General features: G+C 37.7%; 2 protein-coding genes, 1 long non-coding RNA gene and 1 pseudogene across 4 annotated transcripts; 2 read left to right on the top strand and 2 right to left on the bottom strand.

Moving 5' to 3' along the window:
• Positions 1-1422: 1422 nt before the first annotated feature.
• On the top strand, positions 1423-3397 carry LOC121970967. Its single transcript, XR_006109038.1, has 2 exons — positions 1423-2480; positions 3111-3397. It is a non-coding gene; the product is annotated as an uncharacterized LOC121970967 (long non-coding RNA).
• A 2481-nt stretch (positions 3398-5878) lies between these two features.
• LOC121970966 (F-box protein At3g07870-like) lies at positions 5879-8190 on the top strand. 2 transcript variants are annotated; one of them, XM_042522003.1, is made up of 3 exons: positions 5879-6162; positions 6422-6479; positions 6778-8190. In XM_042522003.1, exon 3 carries the CDS (start codon positions 6834-6836, stop codon positions 8082-8084), a length of 1251 nt encoding a protein of 416 aa, XP_042377937.1. In that variant the 5' UTR covers positions 5879-6162; positions 6422-6479; positions 6778-6833; the 3' UTR covers positions 8085-8190. The 2 variants fall into 2 exon arrangements, with proteins under 2 accessions (XP_042377937.1, XP_042377936.1); XM_042522002.1 differs by having other exon boundaries at positions 5879-6187.
• A 4681-nt stretch (positions 8191-12871) lies between these two features.
• On the bottom strand, positions 12872-14853 carry LOC121972750 (annotated as a pseudogene).
• A 152-nt stretch (positions 14854-15005) lies between these two features.
• On the bottom strand, positions 15006-18491 carry LOC121970965 (signal peptidase complex-like protein DTM1). Its single transcript, XM_042522001.1, has 2 exons — positions 18058-18491; positions 15006-15395 (listed from the first exon to the last, which is right to left on the bottom strand). The coding sequence occupies exons 1-2, from the start codon at positions 18294-18296 to the stop codon at positions 15308-15310; spliced, it is 327 nt and encodes a 108-aa protein (XP_042377935.1). The 5' UTR covers positions 18297-18491; the 3' UTR covers positions 15006-15307.
• Between the last annotated feature and the right edge of the window lie 326 nt (positions 18492-18817).

The following is an 18817-nucleotide window of genomic DNA, read 5'->3' as shown; positions in this document are numbered from 1 at the left end:
AAAACAAATGAGCTCAATATCTCATATTAACTCATTTGGGCATGACCATGCACTTCGTGGTCTCACTCTATCAAGAATATTGATGTCTCTCCCGTCATATAGGAGGGATAGATCCCATCTACATCACTCACATCCCTCCGCATAATTTGTTACATACCCAGTAATCGTCTTTATAGTCCACCCAGTTACGGGTGACGTTTGACGAAACCAAAGTACATAACTCCTTATGTAGGGAACCATGGTGACTTCATGTCTAAGGACTAGTAGTCATACTAATAGCCACATGAGAAAGTATATGACACTCATATAACGATCCATGATACTTTCTCATGGCGGGTCATTCAGTATATATTCTCCAATGCATACCCATGTGTCAACTTGATATCTCTATATCCATGACTTGTGAGATTAAGTCATCGAGTTGACCTACATGCTAGTCTTATTGCATTAACATTGTCCCTGAATGTTAATACTCGACTAGGAATGATTAAGAGTAGTGTTCCCTATATCATCTCACTATCGGTTCAACTAACCGATGGATATAGGTGAGAACCGTCTACTCAAGGACGTTATTATACTTAGTTTATTTGGCACCAATACAAGTAAATATAATAACCAAAAACCAAATACCTTTATTTATATATAGAATATGATACAACAAGTCCAAAATACAATCATCAAATGATTGGCTCTAGGGCTCTAGCTAACACAATGCTCAAGGTGACTCAGCTGATTGGAGGTACCTTGGGTGGATTGAGGTGCATCCACGCAGATAAACTTCATGGATGATGTTTTGGGCATTGGAAGCACCCTGGATTGATTGGAGGCGCCTTAGATGGATTAGAGGCACACCAAGAGGATAAACAACTACTTTTACAAATCAAATCAACACCCTTGGAGGCGCCTTGGGTCATTAGAGTCACCTCCAATGCAGTATAAAAGAGGGGTTTGACCAACTCTTTCAACAACAACTTTCTATAAGCTTTCAATATCTTTCTGCTACACCATCTTCATAATACTGTTCTGCTACTGTTCTGTTATGCCCAACTACTGTAGTCAAAGCGACTCTGACCTTGAGTTATGAACTACAACTACTACTAGTGTTGGTAAAAGTGTATTTTTAATAATGGCTTTACTTGCATAGAAAGTGTAGTGTGAGATTCAACAAAATAATTAATATAAAATAATAGGTGTTTTATGAAAGAAGTTTTGTCTATGGAAATTTAGGAATAATTTCATAGATTTAAATCAAAATTGGTCGGGATATTATGAGGGATTGAAACTTAGTTTAGGAGTTGGATTTAATCCATTAATGAAGGTTTGGAATTAACTTAAACCTAGGGCTGTGATTAATTAAGCCTAAGTTTGGGATTAATGAAACCTAGTATAAATACCTAATGGGTACTGTTCCCTTTCATTTCTCGCGATCCTGAACTCCTCTTCTCACGATTCTTCATCGTCGCCCCTCCTTTTTGCCCTTCCACGCCGGTGCCACCTTGTTGGGACGAGGGTGCTATCGGTGCCACAATCACTAGTGGATTAGGGCTTCTGACGAGGGCTGTTAGGTTGAAGGTTCGAATCGTACCGAAGCCAAGATTTATCCTTGAAATCGCAAAGAAGGCAAGTATTTTCTTCCCTTGTAGGTATGAGATTAGGGTTTCTTTGGTTTTGCACTGTCCTTCAAGAGGATTCTTCGGATGTGATTGGTGGGTGAGTAAGCTATGATGGTTTCTTTGTGTTGCTGGAATTTCAGGGACAAATTTGGGAGAATTGAGTTAGGGTGTTTGCGTGTTTTCTCTTCTTCTGTTTAGTTCCGAATTTCAGAGATGTGGGATGTTTTGTTTTACAATTTCATAGCTTCTTTGTAATGATCTTGCCCCACTGGAATGTGTTCGGGATTCATAGATGGGTTCGATTTTTTGCTGCACTGCTCTTTGTGAGATTTTAGTTCTTCTGAATGTTGATCGGATTTGGAAAATAGGGTTTTGGATTTGATGATGTACTCATTCTTCCGCAAGCTAGTAGCAGATCTGATAGTTGATAAATTGATTTTGAGGTTGTAATGTTTCTACATAAGGAAATTTGGTTTATTTGCAGTAGATTTGGTAGGGTGCAAAACTGTTTTCGATGTTGTATTGTTTCTTCTTATTGGTTCCAATTTTTCTGCAGCAAATTTTGTGAGTGTATGATTGGGTTTATTTAATATTATGTTTTTTCTCTGATAACACATGTTTTGGGATAGCATTAGAAGGATAGAAATTTGTGTGGAATGGTTTCAGTTTGCTGGATCTAACGAGATTGATGCTTGGGTTGTGATCTATTTGTTTATTGTGTTGGGTTCAGTTTGCTTGACAAATTGGAATTATTATTTTGGTTAAGTTGAATCTTGCTTTATGTGTGAGTTTCAGATTTTGGTGGGAATGAAAATGTGGCGTAGGGAGTGTGTGGTGGTGCTTGCTTATCTCCTTGAGACAAAATAAGTATATTTGAAATATTTAGTGGATAAAAAAGTTGTTCATTCAATTATTTCTTGTTATGACTAGATGGTATGAATTATGTAGGTTTCCTCTTTTATGTTATGAAAAAGAAGTTGTTTATTCAATTATTTTCTTATATGACTTAATGGTATGATCTATGCATGTTATCACCTATATATTATGATAGACTGAAGTTAGGAATCTCCTACGTGAATAATTGAAAGATTTGGTGCGTAAGTGATAATAATACGAGATTGGTGCCTCGGGATGAGTTCCAAGAAGGGTCTTTCCAAACATGACTGTTAATGACGGATATATAATCTCCAATAGGAGGTACCTCCCAACGGGTCATGAATATGGATTGAATGATTGTGCTCTAATAAAGGTTACCGCAAATGCACCATGCTTACTGATGGTAGATTATATTGAAGTTTCCCTTATTGTGTATGTTATTAAATGCTACTTGTTACTCTTAGTAAATGATGTTGAAGTTATTTTATTATGGATATTATGGCATGCTTGAATTTGATTGAAGTTAAATTATAAAAGAAAGTTCATGTTCATAATTCCTAGTTTTAAATATTGCTCTGCTGTTTTCATCATGTACCTACTTGTGGAAAATTATATTTGCAGGTCGGTGGACTCACAATGTAAATGATACAAGTATAGGCACCAAGGAGGTGATAGAGGATGTGGAGGTGGAGTAACTGAGGAGATGAGATAGAATACATAGCACACTGTCCAAGGAAATTAAGAGCATGTTAATAAATGTGGTCTTTTGATTGTTATGTGGATATGAGTTGGAGACTATTCGTTTTATGTTTTCATATTTTGTCATTGGAAGCTTAAGAAATTTTCATTCAAAAAATATATGTTGAGAATTAAAGTTTACATGTGATGAAATTTTCTTTGGGTCTAAAGTAAATGTGGTATGCTATATGTTGGATGTCTTAGGAAGGGAGCTATGGGTCGTTTCATGTAGATTGTTACACTTTCCTAATTCGTGATTTGACTTCTCTGTCCGAAAGTTTTTCGAAGAAGATTTTAGTGGATTGCCCAATCGATACGATCCAAGAGATTGTGAGCCTTGAAGTAGGAGTCATTGAAGGTTTCAAATCAAGTAAAAACAAACGTGTACTCTGTTGTTTTTCTTATAATTATTTTTTGTTTACACTGGGACTCGATAAGTTTTTCAAAACTAAAAAAGAAAAGTTGTAAAATGAGATTCACCCTTCTCTCGTCTGTCCAATATATGCTCTAGAAATTCAGAAAGAGATTTTACATATTATAACCAATAAAGTACGAAAAATGGTTCATGAAGAAATTGGAGATAAATATTTCTATATTCTTGTTAATGAAACACAAGATATATCTAAACGGAATCAAATGACCATTAACTTGAAGTTTGTGAATAATCATTAAATTTTGATAGAAAGATTTTTTCTGTCATCAAAAGTGTTAGTGACACTATCTTATTGAATTTGAAAAAAAAAAAAAAAAGTTACCAAATGTTCTTATTCATCATGACCTCTAAGTTAAGAAAATAAGAGGCCAAGAATATGATAGTGCTAGAAATATGTGTGGTGCATGAAATGACTACAGACTTTATTTCTTAGAAATTGCTCCTACATTCTATGTTCCACTACAAGAATACACTCAAATAGTGACGGAATTTGTGATGAAATTTAATTTATGTCACAAAATTAGCGACTGAAATAAAATTCGGTCACTAATTATCAATGAAAATTAAATTCCATCGCTAATTAGTGACCGAAGATTATATTGGTCATTAATTTAGTGACGGAATTTAAATTTTGTCACTAACCTTGTCACTATTTATATTTAACCTATTTACATGCATTCAACAATTGTTTAGCGATGAAAATATCGGTTACAAATGGATGTTTTGTTGGGGTTGCAAGGTTGCAAAAATAGTCCCACATTGAAAACACATAGGAAAAATCATGGGTTTATAAGAGCAAGATATCTCCATTGGTATGAGGCCTTTTAGGTAGAGCCCAAAAGCAAAACCATGAGGGTTTAGGCCCAAAGTGAACAATATCGTATCATTGTGGAGATATCTAATTTTTTTAATCCAACATGTTTCTCTTATAGTGTTCACTATTTTGCCCATCAATTACAATTAACATTGATTTTTGCGGCTAAGAATGCCGGTGCTATTTGAGTCATATTGTCACTTCTTCTACTAAGCGTATTGCTGAGTTATATATTGCATAAAGAAATGAAATTGAGCATATATTAGCAAGTGGAGAATATGATTCCGAAAGCGAGGCCAATATGGTTGGTAATTTGCAGCAAGCACGAGTTACTCGTTCAAGTTCTCGCTATGACTCAATAAAAATATTGATAGATATGTATGTTGCAATTTGTAAAGTTTTTGAAACAAACAAAAGAACTAAGAATGATGTTGAGACAATTTACAAAACATAACAAACTTTGAATTTGTGTTCATTTTGTACTTAATGTATAAAATTATAAAAACAACATATATTATTTGTCAAATTCTTAAAAGAAAATCTCAAGACATTTCTATTGTTATTGCATTTGTCTCTACTATTAAAATTATTCTTTAAGAACTTAGAAAATGTAGGTGGGAAGAATTTCTTCATGTAAGTGAGTTTTTTTTTCGAAAAATGAAATAGATATGTCTGATTTTGATTGTCTATATAAGATTAGTCGTTCCCTCAATAAACTACAATTAAGTATCACTATCACTTTGATGTTTTTAATACAACAATATATTTTATCATGATGGAATTAAGTATTTAGTTCAATGAGTCATCAATGGAACTTTTTTCTCTTAATACAATTTTAAATCAATGAAATTTTATCATGAAGATTTCACAAATCAAAACATCTTTGCTTTAGAATATGAATTGATATATTATAAATTTGGTTGATATATTATAAATTTGGTGGTGTGCAGAATTTGAAATTTTTTACACATATTAAGTTGTATCAATAATTGACTAAGAGTGGACAATTAAATCTTATTTTGACATTACCTATTTCTATCACCACTATCGAGCCAGTCTATTCAACAATAAAGCATATGAAGATGACATTTCACAAGAAAATGGAGGATAACTTTCTTACAAGTGATTTAGCTAAAGATATAAATATATGTTATATTATACATGGATTTTTTTTTTAAACTCTTGTAAGGCCCAACTTCATTGGGCATTTGGACAGTATAATAAAGTGTTTTTTTTTGTTTGTTTTCCCCTTAAAATCTAAATTTAATAATGTTTTCTATGAAAATTACAAGATATTTTTAAGACGGACGAATGGTAGTGAGCGACGGCCAAGGGCAGAGAGCGGTATTGAAATTATTATAACGACAATAATAATTATAAATTAAGAGAATCGTTGGACTTTAAAATTACAAGAAAATTTTACGATGGCGAGTTGCGAGAGAAGGACCGCCAATCGCGGAGAGGCGCTATTGCCAATGAACGAAGGAAGCATCGTGGACTCCACTGCGGACTCCGCAGTGCTTTGATTGGAAAAGACGATCGATAAAGTACGGACGGAGATTCTTCCCACCTCGTATCCTAGAACCGAAGCCAGCGTGAACTACCTCTTTCTTTTTCTTCTTCTTCTTCTTCTGTGTTTGCGCTCGAGGCTTGATAATTCCGGTGAGGGAGAACAGTAGCAGAGGCAGGTGATCAGTGATCGTTCTTCATCAGGTTCAATTTTTTTTTTTTTTTGGCTAGCGATTTTTTCTATTTCGGGGGTGCTCAACGCTAGGGTTGGGTTCAATTTTTTCTTCGGAAGAAAAAAGGTGATAATTTGTTAAACTTTTCTTGGTTTGGGATTTCGATCCTTGTTCGATCTGCTGCAGGCGGATCTGTTTTCTGCTTTGTTTTTTTTCCCCTCTTTTTTTTTAAAAAAATAAATATAATTGTTAGAATCTTCTGCAGCGTAAAGATTGTTCTTGGTGTGACAACCACGATCGTGAATCTTCTGCAGCGGAAAGTGGTAAGCCTCAGCTTTTGGTCCTTGGGAAACTGGTCTTTGCTCTGATCGATAGCTTATTGTTTGATTTGGAAAGAATTTTCTATAGTTATGGCGAGCTTCGGCTTTAGCAACTTGAACAGCTTAAAAGGCCTCATTATCTGAATTTTTTTTTTTTTGCATAATCTCTCTAATTTCAGTATTGTTTTTGATAGCAAAACCCGTCTCGAACCCTAGAATATCGTCTAGAAACGGCCCTGGTATGATATTTAGCTTTTAAGAATGTTCAACTAATGAATATAATGCTCATGATTCCCTTTAGGTATCTGATTCCGTGATGCAAATTAGTTGATTGTGCACATATACTCCAAAACCCAAATGGAAGCAAAAACTACTGCAACTGGCCCTTCGCACGACATCTTGTTCTGCATCCTCTCCAGATTACCTTTGAAAGCAGTTGTTCGATGTTGTTGTGTGTCAAAGTTTTGGAATCATGTGATAAAGAGTCCAGAATTCAGGCACCTTCACTCTGCCCAATTGCCTACTGATCCAGATTCTAAACTGCTATTTCTGTCACGTCGAATGCTGAGGGAGAATGTTATAAGCATAAGTCCAATGAATCTTGCTAGCTATCAACTCCACATTAGCGATAATTCCATCAGTAACTTGGTCAGCTCCCTTGAATGGAATTTAGTCGGGGCATGCAATGGATTTCTTTGTTTTGCATCAGCTGATCATGATTGTGTTCTGATATGCAATCCTATCACAAAGGAGTTTGTCACACTACCGAAATCTACTAGACACTCTCCTTTGCCACTTGTGACGGCCTATGGTTTTGGATTTGATTCTGCATCTGAGAAATATAAAGTTGTTCGCTTATCTTATTCAAAAGAACCCGGTGAGGATGATAATGTTAACCAGAAGGTTTCAGCTGAGGTATGCACTGTTGGTGTAACAGGGTCATGGAGACCAGTGCCAGATTTCCTGCAGCCTCCATATGGTTTGCCTGTATATGCTAGTGGTTTTTTACATTGGGCAGTCCATCCATTTTTCTTTGGTCCTGCAAGAATTGTATCGTTCGATTTGGGGAAAGAAGAGTCGGTAATAACCCATCATCCAGAATTTGGTTTAAAGTTTAGCATAGTAGAGCTGGGTGGATGTCTGTCTGTAGTGGATCTCAGGAAGCCCACTCTCATTGAGATATGGGTCCTCAAGGATCGAAGTAGCAACAACTGGGAGCAGGAATACATCCTTCCTGTTGGTGCGCCTTTGGGTCTCGACAAGAGGCATTCGAGGTTGATAACCATCTCTGAACTGGATGGAGTATTATTGATTTGGCTGCAAGATGCGATATTCACATATGACCGAAGAACTTTAAGTAGGAAGAAGATGCGGATACAAGGTTTGCCATCATGGTTGGATTGGGAAATTCTCTGTGGCTATAGGCCAAATTTAGCTCCTTTAAGAGGTGACTGTGAAAGATCGGGTAAAAGCACTGATGTTGCTTATTTTAAAAGTGATTTGGAGATTTGCTCCCAGCCAGCAATTTCTTCCCAGATTGTAGACAGATCTAGTGGTAAGCGTGATGGCATAATATCATGTTTTATTAAAAACCAAATGTTGGCATAACACAATTCTTGTAAATGCAAATAAAGTTGCTCTTCGTTGAAGTTTTTGTATGCTATGCAAAGTGTATTTCAGAACTCATCTTAATATTTGAAACTCTCTTTCTATAGTTATCAGCTTAAGAAAATTGTTGAGTGATCTTTTCATCTTCTGCATGTTTTTTAGCCTAGTAGATTTTTTTACACATCTTGAATGATTACTTGATCTGTTATATGTCAGTTGTAAATAGTAATCTTGTTTAACACATATTGTTCTTTGTGATCAAGTCGTGATTCTTATTACCATGTTAAAATTGCTGACGACTTCTTCTTGAATTAAACTCGAAGATCATGATACTTGAAATTGCTTTTGTGGTGTTATTATCAGCTAACATCTAACCACTCTAAATGCTACTCTAGGGGGTATTTTTTTGTATCTGTAATTGTATGATAACTATAGCAATATACTTGTGTGTGCTAATAAGAATGTGATGATATCTTTAGTAATTAGCACTGCAATATCAATGTGTGCTTTCGACATATGTATGCACTATTAAGTTGATTGAAGCAGTCATTGTGTGGTTTCAGATGTTTAACAGAAATGCATTGTGATTTGTTTCTGTATCGAATTGCAGTCAAGACTTTGGATTGGTGTTGTTTATGTGAATTACTAATTCCCCATTGTTTGGATCAATTCAGCAATCGTTCGAAACCATTAGTCTATGGTCTAGATAACCCTTCTATTAGTGTATGTGATATTACGAATAACTCATAATTTGTTTGAAAGCTATATGAACTAAGGCACTTTGTAGACTTTACATTTGTTAGAATGTGTTATAAGTTGTTTTAATAAGCTATATGGAGTGTGAGGGGCATAGGCGCATAGCTCCATGAAGAGATCATAATGATGAGTACAATGAATGACGACGACGATGAGTCTTGCATCAAGCTTGGAGGGATAAAATCCACGAAGGCGATGACGATGATGCATCTCGAATAGAACTCAGTGGAGGGATAAAATTTATGACAATAATGATGTCAACTATCATATCATCATTTACTTGATGCAAACGAATAAATAAGATTTATGTTATTTTTAGATGCAGTATAATCTTGCATTGAGCTTGACGGAGGGTAAAATTTTTCATTATTATTGTTTTTGTTGTTTTTCATGAATAAATCTTAGGCAAAATTAAAAGCACGTCCTAAACTATATAAATCATTTTTAAAAAAATAAAAAAAATCAGAAGCGTATCTTATTTGATTTTTTTTCTGAAAATACTCAGGTTGTTGTAGCAGTTATAAAACTATTACAAGATATATAATCGTGATATCACTTTAAAAATTAATTATTTTATTTTAATTAAAATTATTATATATAAAATATTATTATATCAAAACATCTTTTACTATCTTGTCATAACTCTTTAATTTAAAGAGTTAGAATATCTAGATTATAAAAAAAAATTATTTAAACTTTATTAAAATTATTTTAAATTGATAAAAATCACATTAAAATAGTTATAGTGGCTAAACCCTAAAACCTTGACTCATAAATCTTAAAATTATGAAATACTATTAAATTATTTAAATTTTATCAAAAAAAATTAAATGGATGAAACTCTATTTAAACTAATTAACTGTAGCAACTGCTTAAATAGCTACTATATACTATATACAATTATAGTACAACTGCCGTGGCTATTGTAGCTTATATAATACTATAATAATATTGTATTACTTGTTAGAATATCCATAATATTTTTGACGTGCAAATATGTTAATATTTATTTTTTATTTTTTAATCTATAGTATTAATATGTTCAAAGATTTAAACTCGTTAATGTTACAATACCAAAAAAAATGTCCACGTCGTTATGGATGCCTTTATACATTGAATTACGAATAACTATTATAATATTGTATCAATTATTTTATAGCTATTACACATTATAATAATTAGATTCAGCGATTACGGTGTATTGCTGATCAGATGAGGCACCCCTTTGATGTTTTTTTTTTATAAAGGAATGCTCTTTTGTCAAAATTTCATAATTTAGAATATTCTTTTGAATTTTAGGATTTTGTATCGCAGATATATAGACTCAGTTCATATGGAGAAAAACAAGAACAGACTCAAAAAGAAAAAAAAAACAATCTTAGAAAATGTTTTCAGATTCTTGAATCGTTATATTTTGATGGTAACATTTCAATTTATTTGTTGTATATGATCCCGTTCGGAAGTTGAGTCGGATGAAGACGGTCGCGGTATCACCGGTGTTGACGGAAAGTCGTCGGGCCTCCAGGATGACCTGGCAACTCGCCGAAAGGCTCCCACGAGCGGATGACGACGGGGGTGACGAAACTGCTGATCCTGCGCACACTCAGACGAGTCCCCTCCACGTTAGAGGCCAAAAACTAGGGAAAAGGTCCCCGGGTCAGACCTTCCGACGCTCAAGTTAAGTACTTTTTCCCCAGAAAAAACAGAGAATGGACGAAAGGCAAAAAGTAAAAGACTGGTGAGAAAGGACGAGTGAGCGTACCTGCGTAAGGGATAAAACATCTCTTTTTATACTGCCATGGGTGTTTCTGGAATCTGACGGGTGCCAGGGAATGTCGGATGACAGGCTTTGTCTGACGGTGAATGACACGTGGCATCTTCCCATAGGCTAGCGAAAGAACCAACGGGATAATGAACCCCGACTGTTGGCATATTCCCTAACACTCTGATTATTCTCTGACAGGTGGTTACGATTCCCTTGTGTACTTGTCGTGTAGTGAATGGTCTCCTTAGTTCGTGATCACTAAACTGGGTCTTTGCACTTGCTGACCCCGATCTGGTATCGCCTTCAGACATGTACCTCTAACCTTGTTCTATGCATCCCCTGCTGTAGATTCCCGACCAGCCCTGCCTCTTATTACCCCACATATCGCGCCCTGTACGCCTTAGTTTGGCTCTGTTTATCCCGCCTCGAAAGCTATACATCGGTTTGACTCCGTCTGACCTGACCTGTATGCTCCATCCAATTTTGCTTATCCTGGTCCTGCCTCCGATCTGTACACTTTTGTCCATGTATCTTGTGCTCCAAGCTTATCAGTCCTGCCCAGTATGCATCGGTCTGCTTCCGCTTATCTTGAGTCTCGACCTGTATCCTTGGTAGGCACACTCCCGACCGGTACACATCGGTCTGCTTCCGCTTATCTTGAGTCCCGATCTGTATCCTTGGTGAGCACACTCCTGACCTATATGCATCGTTCTGTTTCCGCTTATCTTGAGTCTCGACCTGTATCCTTGGTGGGCACACTCCCGACCTGTATGCATCGGTCTGCTTCCGCTTATCTTGAGTCCCGACCTGTATCCTTGGTGGGCACACTCCCGACCTGTATGCATCGGTCTGCTTCCGCTTATCTTGGATCATGACCTGTATCCGTCAGTCGACTTCTGCTTATCCTGGCTCCCGATCTGTATCCTTTAGTCGGCTTCCACTTATCTTGGATCTTGACCTGTATCAGTCAGTCGACACAATCCCGACCTATACACTTGTCATGTATCATGTACCGCAAGGTTAGAAGCCCCGACCTGTATTCTTGGTTGGCCAATCCCAACCTATACATTTGTCCATGTATACTGTGCCGCAAGGTTAGAAGCCCCGACCTGTATCCTTAGTTGGCCAATCCCAACCTGTACGTTATGTCTGGTTGGTCAATCCCGACCTGTACGCTATGTCCTGTGTCACAAGGCTAGAAGCCCCGACCTGTATCCTTGGTTGGTCAATCCCGACCTGTACACTATGCCCTGTGCCACAAGGTTAGAAGCCCCGACCTGTATCCTTGGTTGGTCAATCCCGACTTATACGCTATGCCCTGTGCCACAAGGCTAGAAGCCCCGACCTGTATCGTTGCTTGGCCAATCCCGACCTGTACGCTATGTCCATTCTTAAGACGTCATTCGTTCCTAACCCAACCCATCTTGCAACTGGGCCTCTAACACTACACGTAGGTCGGATCTTTGACCTTCGCACAAGCCAGTCTTTTGACCCCCACGTAGGCCTAACTTATGACCTCCATTTAGACGTGACTTCCGACCGCCACATACGCTTGACTTCTGACCCCCACGTACGCTTGACTTTTGACCATCTTATGGTCTTGACTCGCGATCACCTCATTTCGTCGATCCCACGATCATGCACCGTATCAGTATATATTTTCAATCAGTAGAACTCTCCTGACAATTGAATACTTGGTTTCACATGCTGCAGGAAGAAGATCTTAAATCGCACACAAGAATCGAAGTTGGCTATGTTTCAGTTTGCCTCCTCTTGAATCGTTCTCAGCATTTGGTGCACCGTCGTGGTGATCTCCTCCGCCGACATGCGCCGGCGATCGTCGTCTTCAAGGGGTATAATCGAGCAGAGCCAAGCCGAACTCTTGGATGTTTGAGTTTGGCTCGTTTATAATCGAGCCGAGCTCGAGCTTTATTTTAACGAATATATTCATGTCTCACGAGCTTATTCGAGCCTAAACGAAAAAAATTATAATATTCTTGTTAAAATTTATAATTTTATTTTAATAAATAAATTTAATATATTTGTCCATGTTTTTCATAAGTAGAGTGTAAAATTTATAAATTTAATATCAAAACTATTATTTTTTTATTTAAAAGTTGATTTATGTGTTTAACGAACATTTTCACGAGCTAACGAGTTGAATGTTGTGAAACTTGAACTTGGTTTGTTTATCTTAACGAGCCTCATTAAACGAGCTCAAACGAGATCAAACGAGCTTTTATCGAATCGAGCTTCGAATAGTTCACGAGCGGCTTGGCTCATTTACACCCCTATCGTCTTCCACCTGCCAAAGTTGAGGGAAGAAGAGTCGTCGGAATGAACTTTAGCAGAAGAAACTGCGATCTTTGCACGGACCTTGAGGCTGAAGGAGTACATGGCCATCTCGTCGGTCGAGGTGACGTTGAGGTGGAGCGGCGCGAGACAGAGGCTCTGCAGACCGGCAGCCAGCTTCAGAAGCTGCCTAGGCCGCCTCCGGGCGAGCACCTTCAGGCTCACGTGGCTCTCCGCCATCGTCACCTCGATGTCCCCTGTCCCGGCTCGGTTCTCCATCTCGCAGCCGGCGGCAAGTAAGTGGCGTACTGCAGGAAGCTGAATAAACCGGCGGAGGCGGAGGTGATGCCGGCGGCGTCCGCCTACTGCTGCTTCCCAAGACGCTTCTGAACTTCCAGCGATTACAGCAGCTACTCGAGCTCTTTCACGTAGTCGATCGCGTCGGCGACGATCGAAGCTTGATCACCCTGTTTTACTTCCCAAAATCGCAACTTTGATCGAGAAACGGAACAATCAACGATTGAATTACCTTTTGGGCATCAGAAGCGGGCGTGAGGGAGCGCAGCACGGCGAGGTACTCATTCATCTACCGCCGGCGGTTGCGCTCCACAGCAATGTGGGTCATTCTCTGGCTCTCCGCCTCCTCCCTGTTCTTCACGCTCCTCATCAGCCGCCTCTTCCGCCGGCCCCCGCCCGCCGAGGAGCAGCAAGAAGTCTCCCAACTACCATCTCCCCCGCCGCCGCCAACTTCAGACTCCTTAGCCGGCTCCTCCACCTCTAGCAGCTCTCTCAACTCATCCCGCCGCCCTCTGCCACCACCCCGGCTGCAACCAAAGGCATCTTCCGCGAAAACCATAGCTTCCAAAGCCATGCCTCCTCCACAAACTCAACTGCGCAGAGGTGAAGTAAACCTTTCGGATTCAATTCAAAGACGCAAGAAATTGCCTCAAAAAACATTAAAAAAAAAAATTTAGTTCTTACGAAAGAACAAATGCATCATTGTCTGTGGGTCAGTTTTTTGTTTGATCTGTGACTTGTATCACAACTTGGCATCAAGATCCAGAGAAATGAGCAGCGTTTTGAAACCTATCAGGGTTTCTTCCACTGAATTTGAAATTGGTACAGAGATTCTACTGCTGCTTTCAAGGCCTCGTATGTTTGTTTATGTGTTCGCATGTAAAGTTCTTCTCAACCCTATTAAATTTTTTTTGGTCGACACCAATTATCCAACTCTTCAAACAGATCAACTAATCCCGAAAAGGATTGATCAGCTCCATAAAAAAATTTCACTAAATCAGCCAATCCTATAAAAGAAAATCCATTATGTTAACAGGATAAATCTCAAATAGTCAATTTTCACAATTTTTGAAAATCGATTCTACACGTCTGCTGTCTGCATTATGCCTTGGACAGCCAACCCTATTAAAGGTTCTATGTAGGTAGGTAGAATATATTGGAAATAAATTTGGTGTGCACTAGTAAAAAATATCTTGACACACTCGTGAGAATTAAATTAAACCCTAAATCTTAAAATCTCCTACCAATGCATTACAAATGGTTATTTAGACGACTCAAATCCATGAACATAAACTTATACAATAACAACTTCACCACTTCTCCAGCATAGATTACTCAAAAATGAAGCAAAGAACTGAAAGAAAAATAATTAAATAGAATGAACTAATTGATTTGGAAATTCTAAAGCACGAGTAGAATTTAGGATCTTTTATATAACTACTAGCTTTTTTACTATTAAAAATCTGTCTGTATTGAGATCTCAGATTTGTAAATATAAAGAGTTATTAAAAATTTGTTTGACTTGACTGATTATATTTTGATTTCATATTTTCCTTATTTTTTTTATTTGTCCACCAGTACACCTTTCTTGCATAGTTGCATTGCAACAAGCCTTTTTAGATTAACAGAGTGGTTTCCATTTGTTCTCATTAGTTTAATATATGTGAGCTTTCATTGAACTCTCTTTAGTCGATTACCCCTTCATTTATTGATTTATCCAATTTCAAAGAAACAAAGCCAAACAAGACAAAAACAAAGTCACAAGGTCCCAAAACCCTCATGATCTACAAAGCTTAGTAAAGATAGGAGCAAGAGATATAAAACATGGAATGTGTATATAACCAAGATTACATTTAGTTTTAAAGTGACATAGAAATGAGAACCAAACTGATCCTATGTAGTCCTACTTATGACACAAAAGAATGAAAATGTAAAGACAAAGGATAGACAAATACTCAAAATAGCTCATCATCTAAAAAGTTGTATCAGTTGAGATTTGAAAATAAGTGTAACTCATTTGGTGGGCAAATACTCAAATAGCTCATCATCTAAAAGGCTGTTTTAGTAGAGAATTGAAATAAGAAATGTGTAGTTCATTTGATTGCCAAAGGAGCTAATTTGATAGGAACTTCCACCACTTGTAGAGTCCAAAGCCATAAATCAAGCTGATTATTGTCACTCGCAGAGGGTGAAATTTAAACCTGTAAATGGAAAAACAATTAGAAACTAATAAGTTTTAACTGCTTGTTTATCACTTTTGTTACTGAATCATCCTCAGTTGGCAAATTCTGTAAAAAGAATGATGAATACAATCCACCCACATTTGGTGTTTGGGATGCTGAGATAAATATCCTGTAGTTTGCTTAAGACATCATTAGATTAATATAACATCTCATGTGTATATCAAACCAGCGATTCTACATCAACAATCATACATCCACCATGGTGCTTCATGATCAACTACATTATAATGAAGGTTTTCATAATCTGATAAATCCACTTTCTCTTTACTAAAGCAAAATATATATATATATAGCATATCACTTCTAACTTGAGACATGTAATTCTAAGTGGATAATGTCATTAGGCTAAAGTCTTATGAATTATATAATGGTGAACCAACAAATTTTTGGATGACTTGATATATATCATTCAAGTCAAATTTTCAAAGCTTAGAGTCTTCTAATTCTCCATGGATTAAATGAACTTCTTGTGACAATGTATCCAGCAGGTTAACATTTTATTAGGGCATTTATCAGGACAACAATAATGAACAATATTGAACATTGAAACAGAAAAAGTATACTGTCAAATTTAAAAATAAGCGCTAAATTGATGAAAATAATTCATTCTTTCGTATAACTAAGACCAAAATGGAGCATTAACTTAATTGCAAACTCATGGTAACTTCCAAGACTTTCAGCAGGGAAACATAGGTGAGACCTGAAGTACTTATGATTCAATGTAACTCAAAGTTGTTGTAGGACAAATCATTCAGCAAAAAAATGAGTCTAACTGCCAAGTACTTATAGTTTCCATAATGTTTGTTCTAACAACAATACATTTCTATTAACTCATAGACATTATTGCAAACATGGTTAATTCAATTTTCTTGAACAATGAACAAAATTTCCTTAAAGTAGTTGATTGTATTGAATTAAAAGAAAATTTGAAAGTAACAAATAACAGAGATAATCAATAGCCCTTCCAAAACACAGGTTTAGTTCTTTGATAACTCCAAATGTCTCGTACATAGAAGAAAAAAAAAACCAACAAAAACCATAAGACATCACTGTCCTTTGCCAAACTCAAAAAGAGCAGGAACTAGAAGGACACTATGATGACAAAAGGCAACTACGCTCGCCCCCAGCGTCCCCGCCAATCCGTCCTAGGACCATCCAGCGTCTCCGCCAATCCGTCCCAGGACCAAGGAGTAAATCACGGGTGACTACTAGCCACTGGAATAGTGACTGACGCATAAGGGAGGCATTTACCTCGGCTATGCTGAGATTCAAACCCCAAACCTCATGGTGTTAGCACCTCATGCGCTAGTAGACCGTCCTGAGGGGCCAACTAGAAGGAAATCATGATGCTTGCAATACATGCAAATTTGTACAATCATGTGGTAATAGTTAATTCATTTTTCCGAGAGCAACTCGTCCATCAACAGATTAGTATCTAAACAACCATGAAGTTCTTGAATCATGATTGTTCCTCAACGTGATTGGCATGCTAAATGGCACAATAGGATTCTTAATACCAAGTAGCGATGATATTCTATTATTACTCTTCAATGAAGCTTGTATAGCAAGAAATTAATTTAACTCATATGATGCTGACATTATCAATGAACTTGACAAAGCCACAACAATCATTTATTAGAGGGAGAAATTTCCACGTCATGTATGATTATTGATTCATATAAGTCTTCCACATTACGCCCCACTGAAGAAGTATTTCCAGCAAGAATAACTCTTCAACAATATATGATGATAGCTTGAACTAGTGAGACAAAGCTTTAATTAGATTTCAAGTCTCCTACTAATGGAACTGATAAGCATTAATTGCTTTTCCCAATGCTTTCCTTTTCTTTTGTTGTTACATGGATCATAGATAAATATATAGATCAATCATCTACTAAGGAAAAATTGTGAGTTCCTTTATTTCGAAAATGGCCAATTAAAGCCGCTGCCTAACTTATTCTACACCAAAGTATTCTTCATAGAACATCAAGTTGCATAGTGAAATAGACAGCTCACTAGACAAACAATGTATGAAGCTCACTAGACAGCTTGATGAACTCAAATAACAAAATTAAATTAATTTTCCATTGCTAAAGGCAAACTACCCATTGAAGTTCCTTTTTACTAAAAAATTAAATTGATATCAATTGCTATTTAGCGGCAGGTGTCTGGATTGGCCATTCACAGGGGTTTTGCATTGGCAGGGTGTCCGAACTCTAAATTTTTTTATTAACATGTCATATTTTCCCTTGATTGTATTGTCCTCACTACATCAAAATATTGTCAAAAATTGTTCAACTGTAAGGTTATTTAGTATCAAATTGTTGACGCTAATATTTAGTAACAAAACGTGGACAGTGATAGTCTGATAGAGATGATAATAATACGGGTAGTAACAACTACTTGTCACTATACCACCCAATATTGCCTTCAGACAAAAAAAAAAGGATTTCCTGCGCCCCAATACTGCATTTCCTAACCTAAGCATGGTAAAAGAAAAATCAAAACTTCGGAGCTAAATGAAGAGGAAAAAACAAATTGATCATCAGAAGAGGATACCATGGCTAAACATCAAGTAAGGACCAAGGAAAGCAAGGAATAAACGGGATCGAACTCAAACCTAAAAGTATCGTGAGCCGTAGCAACGCCGGGGGTTCTCCGAGCTGGCATGGGAGTGAACCACTGTGAGAAGTCCCGATCGAAATACTCCCAGTCGGGCAAGAGGATTCCAGCGATCCCCATGATCCCGAAGGCGTACGTGCCTAGCATCTTCTTGAGGGAGAAGGTCCAGATCCCGACCAGGACCATTACCGCCGCCAGCGCCAGCAAGCTCGCCTGCAGCGCCGCCTCGCGCCGCATCTCCGCCTCGGTTCCAGCACCAGTCCCACTCAACCCTCGCCGCCACAGCCCTAAACCACCAAGGAAGAGGAGCAAGAAGGAGAAGCGGAGCAGGTACAAGCAGTGGAGAAGCGCAGCGAAGAGAAGGAAGAAGAGAGAGAGGATCGCACCATCAATAAGAGCGTGGGGAGTCTCTCATTGGCCGGTACAGGTTGGGTGCGTTTAGAGAGGGGTAGGCGTTCCTTGCTCTTAAAAGCTCCCGAGTCCCAACCAACCGCGCCCAATAATGATGGGATCCGGTACATTGCTCATTCCATGAAACGAACTTTAAAACCGGTCGAATCGATCGAAAGCGAACAAGCCTGAGGTTCTGCGTGATTCAAGAGTGTTTTAGATGTTGTCTTACACTGGAAGTTGTACTCGGTCTTTCAACAGCGCGCAGTGGGCCTCCATTTCCCGATAGCGGCAGTAATTAATTGGGCTTCGTATTTATTTTGCCAACCGATTTCGCTATTTTCACGCTTTATAGTTATGGACAAAAG

The sequence above is a fragment of the Zingiber officinale genome, chromosome 4A (assembly GCF_018446385.1).
Source record: "Zingiber officinale cultivar Zhangliang chromosome 4A, Zo_v1.1, whole genome shotgun sequence".
In the NCBI taxonomy this organism is placed as follows: domain Eukaryota; kingdom Viridiplantae; phylum Streptophyta; class Magnoliopsida; order Zingiberales; family Zingiberaceae; genus Zingiber; species Zingiber officinale.
Note: the sequence above shows the minus strand (reverse complement) of the source record. Positions and strands in the feature narration are given on the sequence as shown.